The sequence below is a fragment of the Pelecanus crispus genome, chromosome 5 (assembly GCF_030463565.1).
Source record: "Pelecanus crispus isolate bPelCri1 chromosome 5, bPelCri1.pri, whole genome shotgun sequence".
NCBI classification, from domain to species: Eukaryota; Metazoa; Chordata; class Aves; order Pelecaniformes; family Pelecanidae; genus Pelecanus; species Pelecanus crispus.
Genome location: NC_134647.1, coordinates 83022148 through 83039527, shown reverse-complemented (window position 1 = coordinate 83039527; position 17380 = coordinate 83022148). Strand labels below are relative to the sequence as shown.

The following is a 17380-nucleotide window of genomic DNA, read 5'->3' as shown; positions in this document are numbered from 1 at the left end:
AGATCCCATATTCGTAGAGTTCATGCATAAAGAGCAGATTTCATGCTGAAGAAGATTGGTAGGACGCTCTGAGACTGAACTCCTGGCTACCATAGGCTTTAGAATTTCATTCAGTAACTCATTCATGTATAGGGTCCAGCAATTTCTCTATTAAGAGCACTTCTTTTTACTGGAGATACACATTTGAAAGAAAAGATTCAACCTGGAGGAGGATTTGCCATGTCCTAGTCATTTACTGTATTTTCACAACAGGTTTTGGCAACGTGGTGTGTTTCTCAGTGCTACCATCGCAGACACCACTTGTGTTCGGAAAGATTAGCCCAGCTCCATGATGCTTATGCACTGCTGCCGTCATTGGCAGGTTCCTCTAACTTAATGTTTCTTCCTCTTAAAATTGTGATTTTATGAGTCAAAGAACACCAAGCAAGCATACAGTGAACTGTAGGCGTCTCACTGCTGCATCCAGAGAATTACAGTTGAAAAATCCAGCTTTTTCAAAAATTTAGTTTGCTTAAATATAGCAAAATGCAAACAAGACATTGAGGATTCTTTTCCATGTAATTAACATTAGACGACAGAGCACTTTGAAACTATTTTTAATCCATGCATTAAGCTGTAGTATGAGTCATATATACTGTCTTTTAAAACATGGAAAATTGTAGCAATACTGTTTGAATACATTAAACCGTCTATGTCTCCTTTCTATCCATCATGCGCAAACTGACTCAGCTCTTTCGCTAAGCCAAACCTTAACCTGTACCTATCATTTTTTCAAATTCTTTTACATAATGCAATTCACAAAACCTACAATGAAGATTATAAAATATTGCAAACCTCCATGGAAGATAAACAGTTCATCACTGCACCAACACATATGTCTTGTGTAGATTTGTATTGCCTTTAAAGTCGAAAACATCTCTATTTTCTAAAATTATTATTTCTAAATAATAACTTCGAAAAAAATGGTTCCTAAATTTTGTTATCAATTCTTAAGTTTTGTACTATTTTAAAGAGAGTGAAATAAAATTATCCTTGTTATTTTTCTCAGATCTAGGATACTGTTTCAATTGCTGTTTTTCAATAAAGTCCACCTTCACATTTTAAATGTAATGAACACTAAGCCACATAAATATAAAAATCAATTAGCTTGAGAATTACGCAAATGAATTATTTCAAATGAAGAATTTTATTTCTCTGATTAAGATTTTAGTTTGAATATGTTGGTCCATGGACTGAGATCCCATAAATGCTAATGGTATTGGAGTACCATTGAGAAATCAGGAGTTTCTTTTATTCAGTAATGCAGTTCTCATGGTAATTATGAACTGTTGGGGAGTAACAATTTTCTCTGTCTTATATTTAATATTCCATGGTAATTATATTACACTTACTCCAGTTAAATTCTACGGATATTACTTTTATTGGACATTGTGTAAAAAGTGTTTTTGTTCATAAAAGTGAACATTGGTAATTTTGAATATTTATTACCTTAATTGTGAATTTCCTTGCTATTTAATTTTGATAGTATTTTTAAAAAGAAGGAAGTTTCTAACAAAAGGAGTTGAAAGTAAAGACAATCTGAAAAACTCCATGGGCCTAGCTAGGTTATCTTACAGTCGATTTATGGCAAGTTTACTTAAATTTTGAAATATTAAATGACAAACACCTCAGTTACTTCTTGCCAAAAGGAACTGAAAGGACTCCCAAAACACCATGCCCAATAACGCATGAAATACTGATTCAGTGAAATCAGCTGGAGTCTTTCAATGTTGAAATAGTTCACCAAATGGCTTTGGAAGTCTTTTCAAAGCCAGAAATATCAAGTAAATGTTTAATTGCCTTTGAAGTTGCATAAATAGTTCCTCTGCAAGCAGTTGAATGAGGATTATGTAGAAGAACCACTGTGTCGCCACATGAACTAAAGCTGGCTTTTTTCCTGCTGATTATCTAATGGCAAACAGGCTTTCACAACAACGCAGTGCACTGACAGGTCAGCCGAGTTTTCGCAGTAGTAGACAAGAGACATACATCATTTTTAGAAAAGGTATTTCTGAATTTTGACAAGTCTTTCTACTGCTCCGATTGTGTCCAAGTAGGAGGGCAGCTGGGGAACGGACATAGTGTTGGCTAAGTTTATGCTTCATACTTTTTTTTATACAGCTTTGTAGCAAAGCTGGCAAATTGTGCTTTCCAGTCTGGTTAGTTATAGTTTGATACATACTTTGAAAGTAGCAGAACCCAGGAGGTGAAACTTAGAACCAGATCTTACAGAATCATAGAGTCATAGAATCGTTTAGGTTGGAAAAGCCCTTTAAGATCATCCAGCCCAACCATTAACCTACACTACCAAGCCCACACTAAACCAATCAAGGGTAGACCAGACTGAACCATGTCCCCAAGTGCCACCTCTGCCCGTTTTTGAACAATTCCAGGGATGGGGACTCCCCCACCTCTCTGGGCAGCCTGTTCCAATGCTTGACCACCCTTTCCGTGAAGAAATTTTTCCTAATTTCCAACCTAAACCTCCCCTGGTGCAGCTTGAGCCCATTTCCTCTCGTCCTATCGCTGGTTCCTTGGGAGAAGAGCCCAACACCCCCTCCCTGCCCCCTCCTGTCAGGCAGCTGCAGAGCGATCAGGTCTCCCCTCAGCCTCCTCTTCTCCAGGCTGAACACCCCCAGCTCCCTCAGCCGCTCCCCACCAGCCCTGTGCTCCAGACCCTGCCCCAGCTCCGCTGCCCTTCTCTGGACACGCTCCAGCACCCCAATGTCCTTCTTGTGCTGAGGGGCCCAAAACTGGACACAGCATTCCAGGTGCGGCCTCACCAGCACCGAGCACAGGGGCACAATCACCTCCCTGCTCCTGCTGGCCACGCTGTTCCTGACACAAGCCAGGATGATCTTCATGTCATGTAAATCAATATAATGCTATTGGCTCCAGATCCAGCAGATCTGGTTTTTATAGAAGCCAAACTTTGATCCTACATTTAGGAGTGCCCAGCTTAGTGGTGACAGTGCTTCTCGGTGGGGTAGCGTTATAGTAGATAGCAGTATTACCGTGGGCTACCGTTTCCTTCTCTTGGTGGTTGTTACTCGTCAAACTTGGACACTTTGCTTCTGAGGAGATGTTTGCATAACCCAATGCAATGCCTCTCAGCAGGATTTATTACCTCCGCTGAACATCGTATTAAAGCAGTTATACAGCTTCCAGTACTCAGGTAGCTCAGACATCTTTGCGTACCGCTTCATTGTGCCGCACTGATCGTGTTTTCTTCACCTATATATGTGTCATAGCATAAATCAAATTATCCAAACGCCCAGTGGGGTCTGGATAGTGATGGCGGTGTTTTTAAAGCCAAGCCACCCTAGCATTTCTATGTCCGTTTTTTTTCAAAAATTTTCTACCTCACCTGGTTTAAACATCCTAGGATTACCTATACATTTGCTGTAATATAAAAAACTCCTTTTCTTTTTTCTTTTTTGATTTAATGCAAATAGGTTTTGTTTTCTTGTTTCCCCCTCCCCAAGTTTCCAAGTTTCACATGTAGATTGGATTTATATTGTTTCATATGGAGTTATAACTCAGCGTTCCAGGTACCCTACTAACAGTTTTCTTTACCCTTCCGTGTGTTTTAGGGTCTGCCAGGCCCACCAGGTGAAAAGGGTGAAAATGGTGATGTGGGCCCAATGGTAAGATTTCTTCCCCATTGCTCACTCTGGGGGCCGTAAATATCGGCCGTGTGTTATTGCCTCTTCTCTGGAGCTCACAATTTGATAAGCTACTCCTGAATTTGGTGCCTGAGTATGAAATGTTTTCTGTAACACAGACTCTCTCTGGGCTTTACGCTGCTTTCCCACGTCTCCTCACCTTTAATATCAAGCTTTACGTAACTTAAGAAAATACTCCGAAGAGTGGGTAGCAAAGCAGATGCTATGTGCGTCTGCAACAGGGCAGTGGCAAGCAGGTTCAGGAAAGAAAGAGAAAAAGGAGACACCACTGCACCGGAGTTTGGAGCTGCTTTTCTGAAATTCAGGGCATCGTCCCTTAGCTGCAGGTAATTGCAGGCCAGAAGCTGGTAAACGCTACTTGGCTGTGTTTACTCTGGGTGATCTTGCGACTGCATTTTCCAGCTGTTCACACTGTTGACAGAATGCCTTCCGGGCTGGTCCTGCCGGAAAGGCAAGCTCTCTGCAGTACACGTTTGCCTCCAACGCCCCACGCCAAGCCTGGCTGCTTTATTATGGCCTGTCTGTAGGCACCACGGTGCCGCACTGTCGCATGGCTGGTACTAGACAGATAAGCGACACCGGCGTCTTTGTACAGTGGAAGGGGGGTGCAGGTAACCTGCAGGGAACATACAACGCAGGAAAGCAATCCGCAGGAGCCCTAAGCATCAGAGCGTTCCCAGCTCAGGTGCTGCCTAACATAGCCTGGATCCCGTCACCTTGTCAACTCGTGCAACAGGCAGCAGTCTGGCCCTGCTGTTTCTGTAGCACTGCGAAGATTAAAAGTCCTCTACAGATTGAGTAGATGATTTTTCATTGGCCATAAAAGCCCACTGGACTTACTCTTTATGACTGTAACTATACCAAGTTGTCTCTTTGATACAGGGTCCACCTGGCCCTCCAGGTCCAAGAGGTCCCCAGGGTCCCAACGGAGCTGATGTAAGAACTAACCTATTTTTTTCCTCTCAGTAATAAGCACTATATTTGGGATGACTGTATTTGGGATAACTAACATCTTTTATCATTGTAGGGTCCTCAAGGCCCTCCAGGCTCAATCGGCTCTGTTGGAGGTGTTGGTGAAAAGGTGAGTGGTGACAATACCCTCCTAGAAAGAGAAAGCACTGGAATAGGAATGTGAATATACATTTTGGTTCTTCTTCGGAGCTATATAGATATATTACAGTTCCCAAATATCCTTCATTGACCTAGTAGTTGTTAATAGTGATCTAGCTATACTCCTAATGGCTGACTTACCAAGGTTGCTCTTTTTATTTCACGTTTTACATCACAAAAATATTTAACAATCAGAGGAAAGAGCTTTGGAGCAGAAGAGGTAGGTTTCGGGTGAAGGATTAAAGTAAGGTTATCGTGATTTCCTTAGCTGCATAGTTTGATGGCCACAGTAACACTGTTGGCTTCAAGTGTTTTTCATTTTATACTGCTGTAGCTTAGAATATCATATAGCCCTCTACCTGGAACGTTAAGAATATAAGCTATTACCTAATGTATCAGTGGTAAACATATCTGTGAGGTGAAGCAGACCTGAAGCATCAGTATGTGTCTGTTCCTCATACAGACAGATACAGATCCAGTAACATCAAAGGTTTGAGGATGATTTGTGCTGGTTGAAAACCTGACTTAAGACTGATGCTATATGACGTTCATTCATCAAAATGATTTTCATTGCTGTTTTCAGTTCTCTATTCAGAAAATTTCCTATCAGTATATGAGGTGGAGGGGTTTTTTTAAATTTCCTATCTTACCCAAAGAACATGCCAGGTAACATCTTCCTTTTTCTTAAAGGAAAAATACTGTACTCAATAGACATAATGGCTTTTTTTGTGTGATTTATTTGAATCACCAGTGTAAACTATTATAAAAACACAAAATTCAAAAGAGAGTCTCTTGAAATTCCTATTTATGTTTCTCTTAATAAGTTAGATGACCTCAGCCATATCATGCTTGTAAGCGTAAAAGCATTTTGCTGTAATGTTACAGAGTTAATATGAAATTTTTCTTTGGATTTGGAAAGAAGATTTTGAAAGGAGCATAAGGTGAAGGAAACAGAATAGAAATACATTCCAGGCCACTGTATAAATAACTTGTTGAGAAACTATGTAGATTGCCCTTGAGTATTTAAATATTTGCCATGGAATATCGTGTGTATTCAATGGAACACTGATATCAATGAATCCTAGAAAAGACATCCCTAGGAATGTTAGTATTGGTAGTTTCTCAGAAAGCCCACAGTATTGATAACTTTTCGGAATGTGAAGCAATTTTTCCCTTTTTCTTCCTGTCCCATCAGATAATTAAATGCACGGGTACCTTTTCCCTCATCTTCCTCATACACCATTACTGAACTTCAGCACTTCAGAAGTCTGAACTTCTGCTCCCTTTCATTTATCCACATACTCTCTTGGGCATGGTGTACCAGTATTGCACCTTTAGGTACAAATCCGTCAGATCTATGAATTTACAAATAATGACTCGAGTACCAGGTCAATCAAAATCATTTATATTTGTCATGATCTTCTTCCTGATCACTGTCCAAAAGCATGTCGCTCTGCTTCCCAGAGCTTTTAGGTATTCTTTCTTTTCACAAGATAAGGAAGTTGTTGTTGTTTTCCCAGGATCATTTGTGTGACTAATAATAATTAAAAAAAAAATAAAATCTGCAGTTCATCCTACAGTATCTCACAAGCTTCTTGTTCCCCTGTGATAACAAAAGATCTTTCTTATGATGCTCTTCAATATTGTTGACATCTGCCATAAAATTTTGATTATGTGTCTGTTTGTTTCACTTAAATATCTTTTCTTGAAATAACCCTTCACTTATATTAGGGCCATGTCAAAAGGAATCACCAATTTCTTATCAGTATGACCAAACTATTCTTTTAATAGAATCTTCAGATGTTTCATGGGTTTTTTTCTACATGCCCATCAAATAAATCACTTAGCAGTGCTCTGGGATGTGGTGAAGAGAGTACTAGAATAATGTAATATAATATATGGCTTGATGGAAAAATATCCTGCTTTGCCTCCCTTCTTTGTCTTTTGAGATCAAAGGGTACTGAGCCCAAGCAGATGAAAATATTAACTTTATCCTGTGGTTTTTTCATGGTAGCACTGTCATGTCTTAAGCTGACAGTGCTTCATTGCATTCCCTGTTTCTTAGGATGTGGCTCTGAGCATCAGCACACCTCTCGGTAGCAGTGGCATTCTTGTGTCTTCCATTTTTTTCACCCATAATTGCATAAGACGTACAAAACATGATGCCCTCCTGCTTGACTGCATTATTAACAAGGATATTCCCTCTAATCTCCCAATTTTGTGACATTGTTCCTCCAGCCTATCTTAAAAGAGAGCTTGGCCTCATGAATTGCTGCAGGATTTGTTTTTTCTCTCTGGGAGGAGTACCGTGTCTGAACGTAAGAGTTGGTAGAGATGGAAAAAAAATTATTGGAAAAAGAGACTCTGTACGTCAGTGAAATACAGGGGAAAAAACGGGCACTGTGGGAAGAAAATTCTGAGAAAAATGTTTTATTATGAGAATACTACATCCAGGGTAGCACCCATCATATTCACTGCTTTAAAAAAAACGAAAACCACCTTGTATAATATTGTGGCCCATTGAAGTCAATAGGAATTTTGCCATTGCTTTCAATCACCCCTTTAATTTTTACTGTTTCATGATCAAGTTATATTCCAGTCATTTTGTAAAAACATCGACTTATATTGAACTCCTTACTCTTTTGTTTCTCCCTGTGACTCTTCTCTGTGATTTAGAATCCCTGTTTGTGATAATCAGCCCACCAAATTTAATTCAAGAACATGAAATTCAGACTGTTTATCACTGGTTGTCATTTTTATTTCCTCTTGCTTGTTTCCCATATTCTCTGCACTCACACAGAGAAGCTTCCACGTATATTATTTTGGAAGTTTTTATTTCTTCTAATTACTTTCCTCCTCCTTCTCAAGTTTTAGTACATGCCAGTTTTTCTCCTACTTAGGATACCTTCCTTCTTAATTTCAGTCCCATTTAATGAGTTCTGCAAGCTTAGAAATCATAAAGAGTTGTTTTGTCAGGAGGAGTTCCCGCACCGGGAAGACACTTCACGCTTTCAACAAAACATGCATTTTCTCGCTTCCTTTTCTTCCCACGTATTTTTCCCCCAGTGTTTTTCTTATTACGTCAGCATGCTTTGGCCTCTGCGTCCCGTTCGGGAAAGACGTGCCATCCTACAGATAATGCAATGCAGGGCTGATTGTAGAGCGTGGAAAAACATTTCGGCGTCCTCCCTCTCACTGTTGGGGAGTGAAATAGATTTGCTCGCTTTTGTCTTTGAACGGTTAGACTAAGAGATATCTTGTCATTAATACTGGGATTTCAAAGCCCCCTTATCATCTGGCAAATTATAAACAAGTTTTGTCACAGTGCCATGTATTTTTAACTAGCCTGTTCTTTCCTCTGCTCTACACACAAAGGCCTAAATGTTCAAAGCCATCTGCAGTACAAATGTGCGCGTAGCCTTGCATTATTAATGCCTGTAGCCTCCACGGGGCGGTTGGGAAGTCTTGAGACTCACACTCAACCAGAAGCACTTAAACCCAGCTTCCACCCAGAGGTTATTCTCTTTGTTGTGCTTACAACGAAGAAAAAACGGAAAAACAAAATGTACCAACACATGCTTATCTCTAATTTGATATCAAAGGCCTAATGTGCAGACATCCTAAATACCCACTACGTTGCTCATGACTTCTCAAAACTGCGCCTTAGATGTTTTACACCCTCTAAGAATTTACAACACAGAGAGGAAACAGAACAAGTAACATTAATCTCACGCTTCTCTTCATAGAAACATAGAATCATAGAATGGTTTAGGTTGGAAAAGCCCTTCAAGATCATCCAGTCCAACCATTAACCTACACTGCCAAGTCCACTCTAAGCCAATCAAGGGTAGACCAGACTGAACCATGTCCCCAGGTGCCACATCTCCCTGTTTTTTGAACACGAAGCCTAATAAAATAAATTTGCCTTTCTAATTTAGGCTCATCTGTGATAACTGCACTGAGTACTGTGCCATTCTTTCACCCTTCCTCCCTTCCACGGTGTGCGCTAAACTGGCGGAGTCAATGCGTAATGCAAAATGAATGTCTGCAGAACCGAAATACTCTTTCTGTAGCCTCTCAGAATTTAAATCTGGTTTACTATACGAAAAAGTCTGATGTTAGAAAGCCACTAGACTCATCTGGGTTTATACTCCTTCCTATTATATAATTCTAAACTAATTTTTAAAATAGTACATTAATGAGTCCAACACAGTAAACAAGTGAAATCGATAGTTTACATGCTTAATCCGTCATTGATTTATACTGCAGATGGACGTGAAAGGACAAAATCAATTGAGTATTCTGGCCTTAGGTTTAAAAACATGTCTGATAACTTTGCACAGACATCCTGATGTGTGCATATCATTTTTCCACACACCTGCGTGCAGACACTTACTAAGGTATTTAATCAAGATGTGTCTACGACAGTTTATGCTTCCTGAATATCTGTCCTAACAAATTACTTTTAATAACATGACTCACTGACTGGGATCTCTTCTCATCCTTCTCCATCTCTCCAACATGCTTGTAAACATAAGCCCTCCCAGAAAATATAGCACCGCTTTAGAATGTCTTGATTAAATTTATTTCTCCGCAGAGCCATAGTATATATAACACAGTCACGTATGCATACCTATGTGAAAAGGGATTGTCTTCTAGAGTCACAATTTTTCTCTTTTTTTCTATCTTGCAAGGATGGCAAAAAGGAGCACAAGTGTAACTGAATCCTTTTCCCAACCCAGTCAGCTGCAAAGTTGCCTCTTGTCCTTACAAAATAAATCACCATGTCCCAGAATTTAACCAAAAGGTGGCAGCCTTCCATCCGCTGTGTCTCCGGGCTTTGTACGGACAGTTCTCTAGAACTGGGCATAGTAAGGAAAACAAAGGACTTTTAAACTGCTGTCCTTAGCCTGCTACAAACCATTCTGCTTGCTTAATCCAAGGAGGTTTTCAGACTTAAACGTGTCCATGAAATGACATGACTCCGTAGTTTAGAATTTCTGTCTTTGCTTGTTGAAATTCTGTCAGAGAAAGGCTTTGCCTAAGAAAGACCACACTAACTTTTAAAAGATCTGACCTGATAGCAAAAGAGGAAAAAAATTCCAGAGGTGGAATAAAGCTTTTACTAGATCATAAAATCTATTTCCCAAAAGAACACGAGATATTTCCCATGGAGAAGGTGCATCGGATTCTGAATTAATACCATGCTTACCAAAAATGCAAAGACAGACAAGGGCAAACAATAACCTACAGATTGCACAGTTTCCAGTAGCTATAAATATGCACTCTGCAAATATGTATCAGCTACAATGTCTATCAAAACATTGTTTAACTCCCTTAACGGCTGTCTAAAACAACTACAACCTTCCATAGGACCTAATGTTTGGAATATAAAAATCAGTGTCAGAAAAAAGAAGGGCTGCGTACAGGGAAGAGTCACATTTTCTAATAGAGCAATGATTTAGAAGTATTAATGTGAGATGAAACTTGAACTGGTCTCATCTTTCACAGAAGCCCTTTAAAGGGAGCATCTTGACGTTTGCTAGCCCCTCCAATTTCGCTGTCTTCCACGCTGCTGCTTGTGGGGGATAGGCTATGCGCAGAGCTCGCGTAGGCTGCCTGCATCTGCCAGTTTCAACATGCGTGCTGTAGCTGGGACCCTGGCATCCCAGGAGCACCGTGTGCCCCCGTTGTCCCTACGTATAGCGCCAGACGTCAGAGAAAGCCCGTCTTTTCTCTTGTTGCGCGATACCCTACAATGAAGATGTGTTTGTCAACAGGCAGGGTAGAGAGTGGATTACAAATCCAGTGTGAATCATCATAAATTACAATATCATTTGGCAGAAAGGCAGAAAAAGAACTTGCGCTCTGAGAAGCTTAGAAGGGGATAGTACTGGCACAGGTACTTGTCAGGCAAGACTTGGCACAATTAGCGTTCTTATGCCGCTCAGTTAGTTAGTCCTGCAATGGAGACACTTGTTGAAAGGGTCTATATTGTGGACTCTGAGAGATAAAATGTATCTACTAACTTGAATAACATCAATTCGTTTGCTAATTCCAGACCTCATTCTCTGTTGCTACATAGAATCATAGAATCGTTTAGGTTGGAAAAGCCCTTTAAGATCATCCAGTCCAACCATTAACCTACACTACCAAGTCCACACTAAGCCAATCAAGGGTAGACCAGACTGAACCATGTCCCCAAGTGCCACCTCTGCCCGTTTTTTGAACGCCTCCAGGGATGGGGACTCCCCCACCTCTCTGGGCAGCCTGTTCCAATTCCTGACTACCCTTTCCGTGAAGAAATTTTTCCTAATTTCCAACCTAAACCTCCCCTGGCGCAGCTTAAGCCCATTTCCTCTCGTCCTATCACTGACTACATGGGAGAAGAGCCCAACACCCCATCCCTGCCCCCTCCTTTCAGGGAGTTGTAGAGAGCGATCAGGTCTCCCCTCAGCCTCCTCTTCTCCAGGCTGAACACCCCCAGCTCCCTCAGCCGCTCCCCACCAGCCCTGTGCTCCAGACCCTGCCCCAGCTCCGCTGCCCTTCTCTGGACACGTTCCAGCACCCCAATGTCCTCCTTGTGCTGAGGGGCCCAAAACTGGACACAGCATTCCAGGTGCGGCCTCACCAGCGCCGAGCACAGGGGCACGATCACCTCCCTGCTCCTGCTGGCCACACCATTCCTGACACAAGCCAGGATGCTGTTGGCCTTCTTGGCCACCTGGCCACACTGCTGGCTCATGTTCAGCCGCTGTCGACCAACACCCCCAGGTCCTTTTCGGCCAGGCAGCTTTCCAGCCACTCTTCCCCAAGCCTGCAGCGCTGCATGGGGTTGTTGTGACCCAAGTGCAGGACCCGGCACTTGGCCTTGTTGAACCTCATACAGTTGGCCTCGGCCCATCGGTCCAGCCTGTCCAGGTCCCTCTGCAGGGCCATCCCACCCTCCAGCAGATCGACACTCCCACCCAACTTGGTGTCATCTGCAAACTTACTGAGGGTGCACTCAATCCCCTCATCCAGATCATCGATAAAGATATTAAACAAGGCTGGCCCCAAAACAGAGCCCTGGGGAACACCGCTCGTGACCGGACACCAACTGCACTTAACTCCATTCACCACTACTCTCTGGGCTCGGCCACCCAACCAGTTTTTCACCCAGCGAAGACTATGCCCATCCAAGCCATGAGCTGCCAGCTTCCCAAGGAGAATATTGTGGGAGATGGTGTCAAAAGCTTTGCTAAAGTCCAGGGAAATGACATCCACAGCCTTCCATCATCTACCAGGCGGGTCACCAGGTCATCAAAGGAGATCAGGTTGGTCAAGCAGGACCTGCCTTTCATGAACCCATGCTGGCTGGGCCTGATCCCCTGGTTGACCTGCACTTGCCTGTTGAGTTCACTCAAGATGAACTTCTCCATAATCTTTCCCGGCACCGAGGTCAGGCTGACAGGCCTGTAGTTTCCCGGGTCCTCTTTCTGGCCCTTCTTGTAGATGGGCGTCACATTGGCAAGCCTCCAGTCATCAGGGACCTCCCCTGTTAACCAGGACTGCTGATAGATGATGGGAAGTGGCTTGGCGAGCTCCTCTGCCAGCTCCCTCAGTACAGTATAAATCTAATTTGATTGATAGTAGGCATGGACAAAAAAACAATACTAATGCTGCTGCAAATTCAGTAAACCCTGTGCAGAGGATAAGGAAATGAAGATTATGAATTTTCCTAGAAAACGTACTTAATGCTTATTGACCTGAACTATCCACTAGACTTTTTTTTTAAAAATAATGAATGCTGTATCACAGAAGCAAATGAACGTTAAGTACTGAGGGATCATTAATTTTTAATATTCCTGCAAATTTAAGTATGTCTAATAAAACATACCACGGTTTCTAAAGGCAAATTCACCCTTTGGAAGTGCCCTTTCTAAAAGACATTTTAATATTGCTCTTAAAATTGTGGTAACCTGATAATTATCCTATTCTGGAATTCAGCTGGGTACTCGGATCTTCTTCCATTCATCTAATGTAATATTTACATTGGGCCAAATTCCGGACCCAGTGAGGTCATTGTGCTGCCATGAGCTTCTACGAAAAAAAGTTCAGTATCTACGCCGTAAGATTTGTTTAAAATTCATATTTTATGATTTATACTTTTATACTGTCTGCGTGGAAATGACAGACGTGCGTGTTGTATGAATTGGATTGTCATAGAATGAAGAGGGGTGTGCAGGTCAGGCAGGATATGAAGGATACACAAATTTATTCCAAATCTGTGCCTGAGTTCAATAGAGGCGATTGGGTGAAATGCATTTTTGGCACTGAAGTACTCTTGTTTATAGGCATGATTATTGTCAAGGTTCACTTGGTTTGGAAAAAGAATATATATGGGGGGAAAAAAATCCCCCTATTAGCAGTTACATTGAGAAATCCTTTGGAATAAAAATATATAGTTCTTACCTCAGCACTCCGTGACAGCCACAAAGCAGATTCTGTTATCCTTTCACAGATTTGTGTGTCTGTGATGCTAATAGCTAAATACTCTACTAACACAGTAGTTTTCTATAAAGGTTTATTTATCAGACCACTGAGCTAGAAAATAATCAGTCATAATAAACTTTAAAACGAACAATTGCAAAGACAGTCTTTGAGCCAAAACTGTATGTTAGCTCAAAAAAGAGGCTGAATTAATGTAAACATTGACTTAACAGTGTCTAATCTTTGACTTGCACAGATTTTCTTCATATGGTGTTGTCCTCAAAGCCGTCTGCTTTACTAAACAATTTCCATCAGCGGCAAATACATAGCGTACACCTTTGTGGCTTGTGGTGAAAGTTTCCCTAACTGTTATGCTATTATTTTATACTTATGCTTTTCTTCTTCATAAAATTTTTTATTCTAACAGCAGCTATAGTGATAATATCTTCACTCCGTTGACATTCATTTCCAAATAGTATTCTCTTATTTGTAGAAACTTGCTTCCAGGCAAAATGTATCTTCTAGAGAAAAAAACCATATGCAGTCAGTATACTTCTTCAGCTTTTCTGTGACTAGAAAGAAAGATGACAAACAGGAAATTTGCAATATATGGGATAATAAAGGGGAAGATCTTCCAAAGCCCAAAGGGAAGGTTAGTCTCCCTGGCTCACTAAAACCTTAGTTTGATGTATTCTCTCTAAAATTTCAGATGCCAGTTCTGCAAAACCATATGTAACTCAACCCCCTTTAGGTAGACCAAATAAAAGAGAGTTCCTGTAAGCTGTTCACATGAATAAGCATGAGAAGAATATGTAATAACAGAAGTAAATTCATAGAATTATTCTCCCTAACGACTTATCAATTTATCCTCACACATTTACAGGGTGAACCTGGAGAAGCTGGTAACCCTGGACCTCCTGGAGAATCTGGAACATCTGTGAGTATTTGGGGTTTGTTTTATTATTAACCTTCATTATGGTGAACTAAGGTATCTAGTAGTGCTTACTCTAGAAAGCATTTAATCAGATTACTTGAGCCCTTGTGTACATTTTTCTTTAAATTTTCAGTGAAGAACTTATACCTTTAAAATGCAATTTGCTTCCATATAATTATAGCCACATCTTGTACTAACAGCTAGAAGACAAAGCTGGACTTCCTAAGAGACTACTTATTTTTTCTTCCAAAAGTATTAACTTTGACATCCATGTTTTTCTCTCTGAAGGCAGTTCATTGATGCAAACTGGGTGCAGGTGTTGGCACTCGACCTGAGATTCACAGGCTTTCCAATCTGAGGCCGAGGTCCTAATTTCCCATTCACATGCCAGCAGTTTTTGAGTAACATTGCCCAGGTCTGAAAAACAGTTTTAGCCATTGTAATCTTTCTTCAGCCGTTTCAATTTCCAGATGCCATTTTTGTGTTCATATGTTTTCTACAGGGTCCAAAAGGTGAAAGGGGAGAAAAAGGTGAGGCTGGTCCACCCGGAGCAGCTGGACCACCAGGTGCTAAAGGACCCCCAGGTGATGATGGGCCTAAGGGTAACCCAGTAAGTGAGCTTAATAATTTTAACACAAAGCATTGTGAAGCACGGCTGAAGTTGTGCTACATTTAGAACTGTATATAATTTGCTACATTTGAACTAAATTCATGATGTGTTTCATAAAGTATTTGTGATGATTGCTACCTGCTTGTCAATGGATGACACGTTCCTTGGGTTTCTTTCCTGATTTATCTAGGGCCCAGTTGGTTTTCCTGGAGATCCTGGTCCCCCTGGGGAACCTGGTCCAGCTGTAAGTACACTTAAAAACCAGTTTTAGGTCCTAGTCTTGGTTTGCACTAAAGGCTAGTTAACCCTGCCTAGTCCTTGTCTGGGGATGAGGTCTTGCCTGGAAGATCTGTTGCTTTTCTGTTCATAAATTTCTTCAGGCTTAAAAAAGGTTTAGAAATCTTTAAAAAGTTTTGAAAACTAGTGTCCTTAGGAAAATGCTGTGTAGAAAAGTAGTGTTCTCGTATTCATATATGCAACTAAATTACTTAATTGAGCTGAATTTTGTATTTTTTTTTATTTTCCCATGAATTCTGTAGGGTCAAGATGGTGTTGGTGGAGAGAAGGGTGAAGATGGTGATCCTGGTCAACCTGTGAGTTGTTTCTGTCATTTTATTTCAGCTGCATGTTCTCGCCTATGCTAAGAAAGTCTCTTTTGCTGAATCAGTGGTTTCTATACGTTCATAGTCTTAAAAATATTTTCTAAATGGATGCTTTTTCTATTATTCTGAAAGATACCTATTTATTTCCTTGTAGAGATAGAACTGCCCGTATTATATTCACAATCTGGACAAAGAGCACAATTTCCTTTACAAGTAGAAACAAATGATGTGTTAAGGATTTGCTGGAGCTGCTGAGGAGCACTAAAAATAGAGCAACTCTAAGCATAAGAAAGGAACACTGCAGCCAAATAATCCTCATTAGCTGACCTGATAAAATGAAGCAAAACCTTGAAGTTTCTGCTTTAAGAAAGTTAAGAAGCATCTGAGCAATACACATATTAACATCAAAGTTCTTGTAGTTCTGCAATTCCCATATTAAAACATCATTAATTTAATTCTTTTATTGCAAGAAGTTAGTGTTTCCATTTTGGAAAGTCTCTTTCTAGCTCTGGAAGTTCTGATTATCCGGGAATTATCCTATACAGTACAGTTTGAAAATGCTAGTACATTGAACGTATGGTTGGAAGTAAGTTGTAAACTGGGTTTTACCTGCAAACTTCAGGAAATTAGGATCTGTACATCTTACTTAACAGCAAGTACTTTTAGAATGTTGTGTTCCTGAAGAAAAGCTTATCAAACTGTTCAGCAACCCTGAAATATTTAAAGGTATCACAGCTTACCAAGATGGAGTAGCCAAATGGCTGTCAGTGCACAAAAGAGTTTTCAAGAGAAAGCCACCCACGGGGCAGCTAACTCACAGGCGTAAGTGAAAAATTTTAGCAAAAGTAACAACTTCAGCACTGACAAAGCAAGACACTTCGTAACGGAGTTAGGCAGGAGGCTAAGACCGTATGTTACTTCTGTGCAGCCACTTTCTGGTCTGAAATGTTTTGTTGCAAACAGGAAGAGAAAAAAAGAATGATTGCATCTCGTACAATAACAAAAGCTGTTAAAAATGTCAAAACACCACCCTAAGAAAGGATTTGTTGAATAAGCAGGTATACTGCTCTGTGTGTATTTATGGTACTTACGTCCTGCCCATTGAAAGGGGCCAACGTATTGCAGGTGTTTGCTGCATTTACTGAAGATAACAACTTTATCTTTTGTTACCACGGAGCTTATCATTCTCCATTGCAGGGTCCACCAGGTCCTTCAGGTGAAGCTGGCCCACCTGGTCCACCTGGAAAAAGAGTAAGTAATTTCTCGTTTCCTCTTGTACATTTCTCTTTCTGAGACACTATGTTCTACAGAATTTCAGCTACCTGTTTTCCAGGTCACGACACTCATACATGACGTTTGAAGTTTCTTAAAAGAAATGTAATGGGAGAAATGAAAAAATAGCAACAGCCCAGAAAACCCTTTAGCACGGGTTACATGGAACATGGGAACAAAAATACGTAGGGAAGAATGTATTCCTTATCTATAAACGCGCTTTTTCTTTTCACCCAAGTGAACTCGGTGTCTGCTAGGGTAAGAATTCCGTGTCGTCTGAATTAGGCTGCTAAGAGGAGTGAGTGGTGATGAGCGTGATACAAGACATCATCCTTAGGCACGTGACTGCTGGCAGGGAGCAGGAAGAAGTGTGTCTGCTTTGGTGTCTTTAGCCTCTGAAATTAAATACTTTCAGTGCAGCTTTTGTGCAAACCTGTGTCATCCCCTCTGCATACAAAATGAAGAAGCAGCCGTTTCTGTAACTTATGAAGCCATTCCATTATCTCTAAAGTCTTTGAAGCTTCATGGGCTTTACAAATGTAGCTAATCAAAGCCAGTAAATAACATTACACTTACAGAACTGTAGTAGATGCATCAACCTTTAGGTCTGCTTCAGAGAGCAATTAGATGCAGTTTTTACACTTTAAAAAACAGG

General features: G+C 40.9%; 1 protein-coding gene across 1 annotated transcript in view; it reads left to right on the top strand.

Annotated features, from left to right (window-relative positions):
* Positions 1-17380, top strand: part of COL11A1 (collagen type XI alpha 1 chain) — a 165610-nt gene that overhangs the window by 125575 nt on the left and 22655 nt on the right. The window contains exons 47-54 of the mRNA XM_075711675.1: positions 3633-3686; positions 4608-4661; positions 4753-4806; positions 14191-14244; positions 14744-14851; positions 15042-15095; positions 15391-15444; positions 16651-16704. Coding sequence (XP_075567790.1) covers positions 3633-3686; positions 4608-4661; positions 4753-4806; positions 14191-14244; positions 14744-14851; positions 15042-15095; positions 15391-15444; positions 16651-16704 — 486 coding nt within the window. The remainder of the gene's footprint in view (positions 1-3632; positions 3687-4607; positions 4662-4752; positions 4807-14190; positions 14245-14743; positions 14852-15041; positions 15096-15390; positions 15445-16650; positions 16705-17380) is intronic.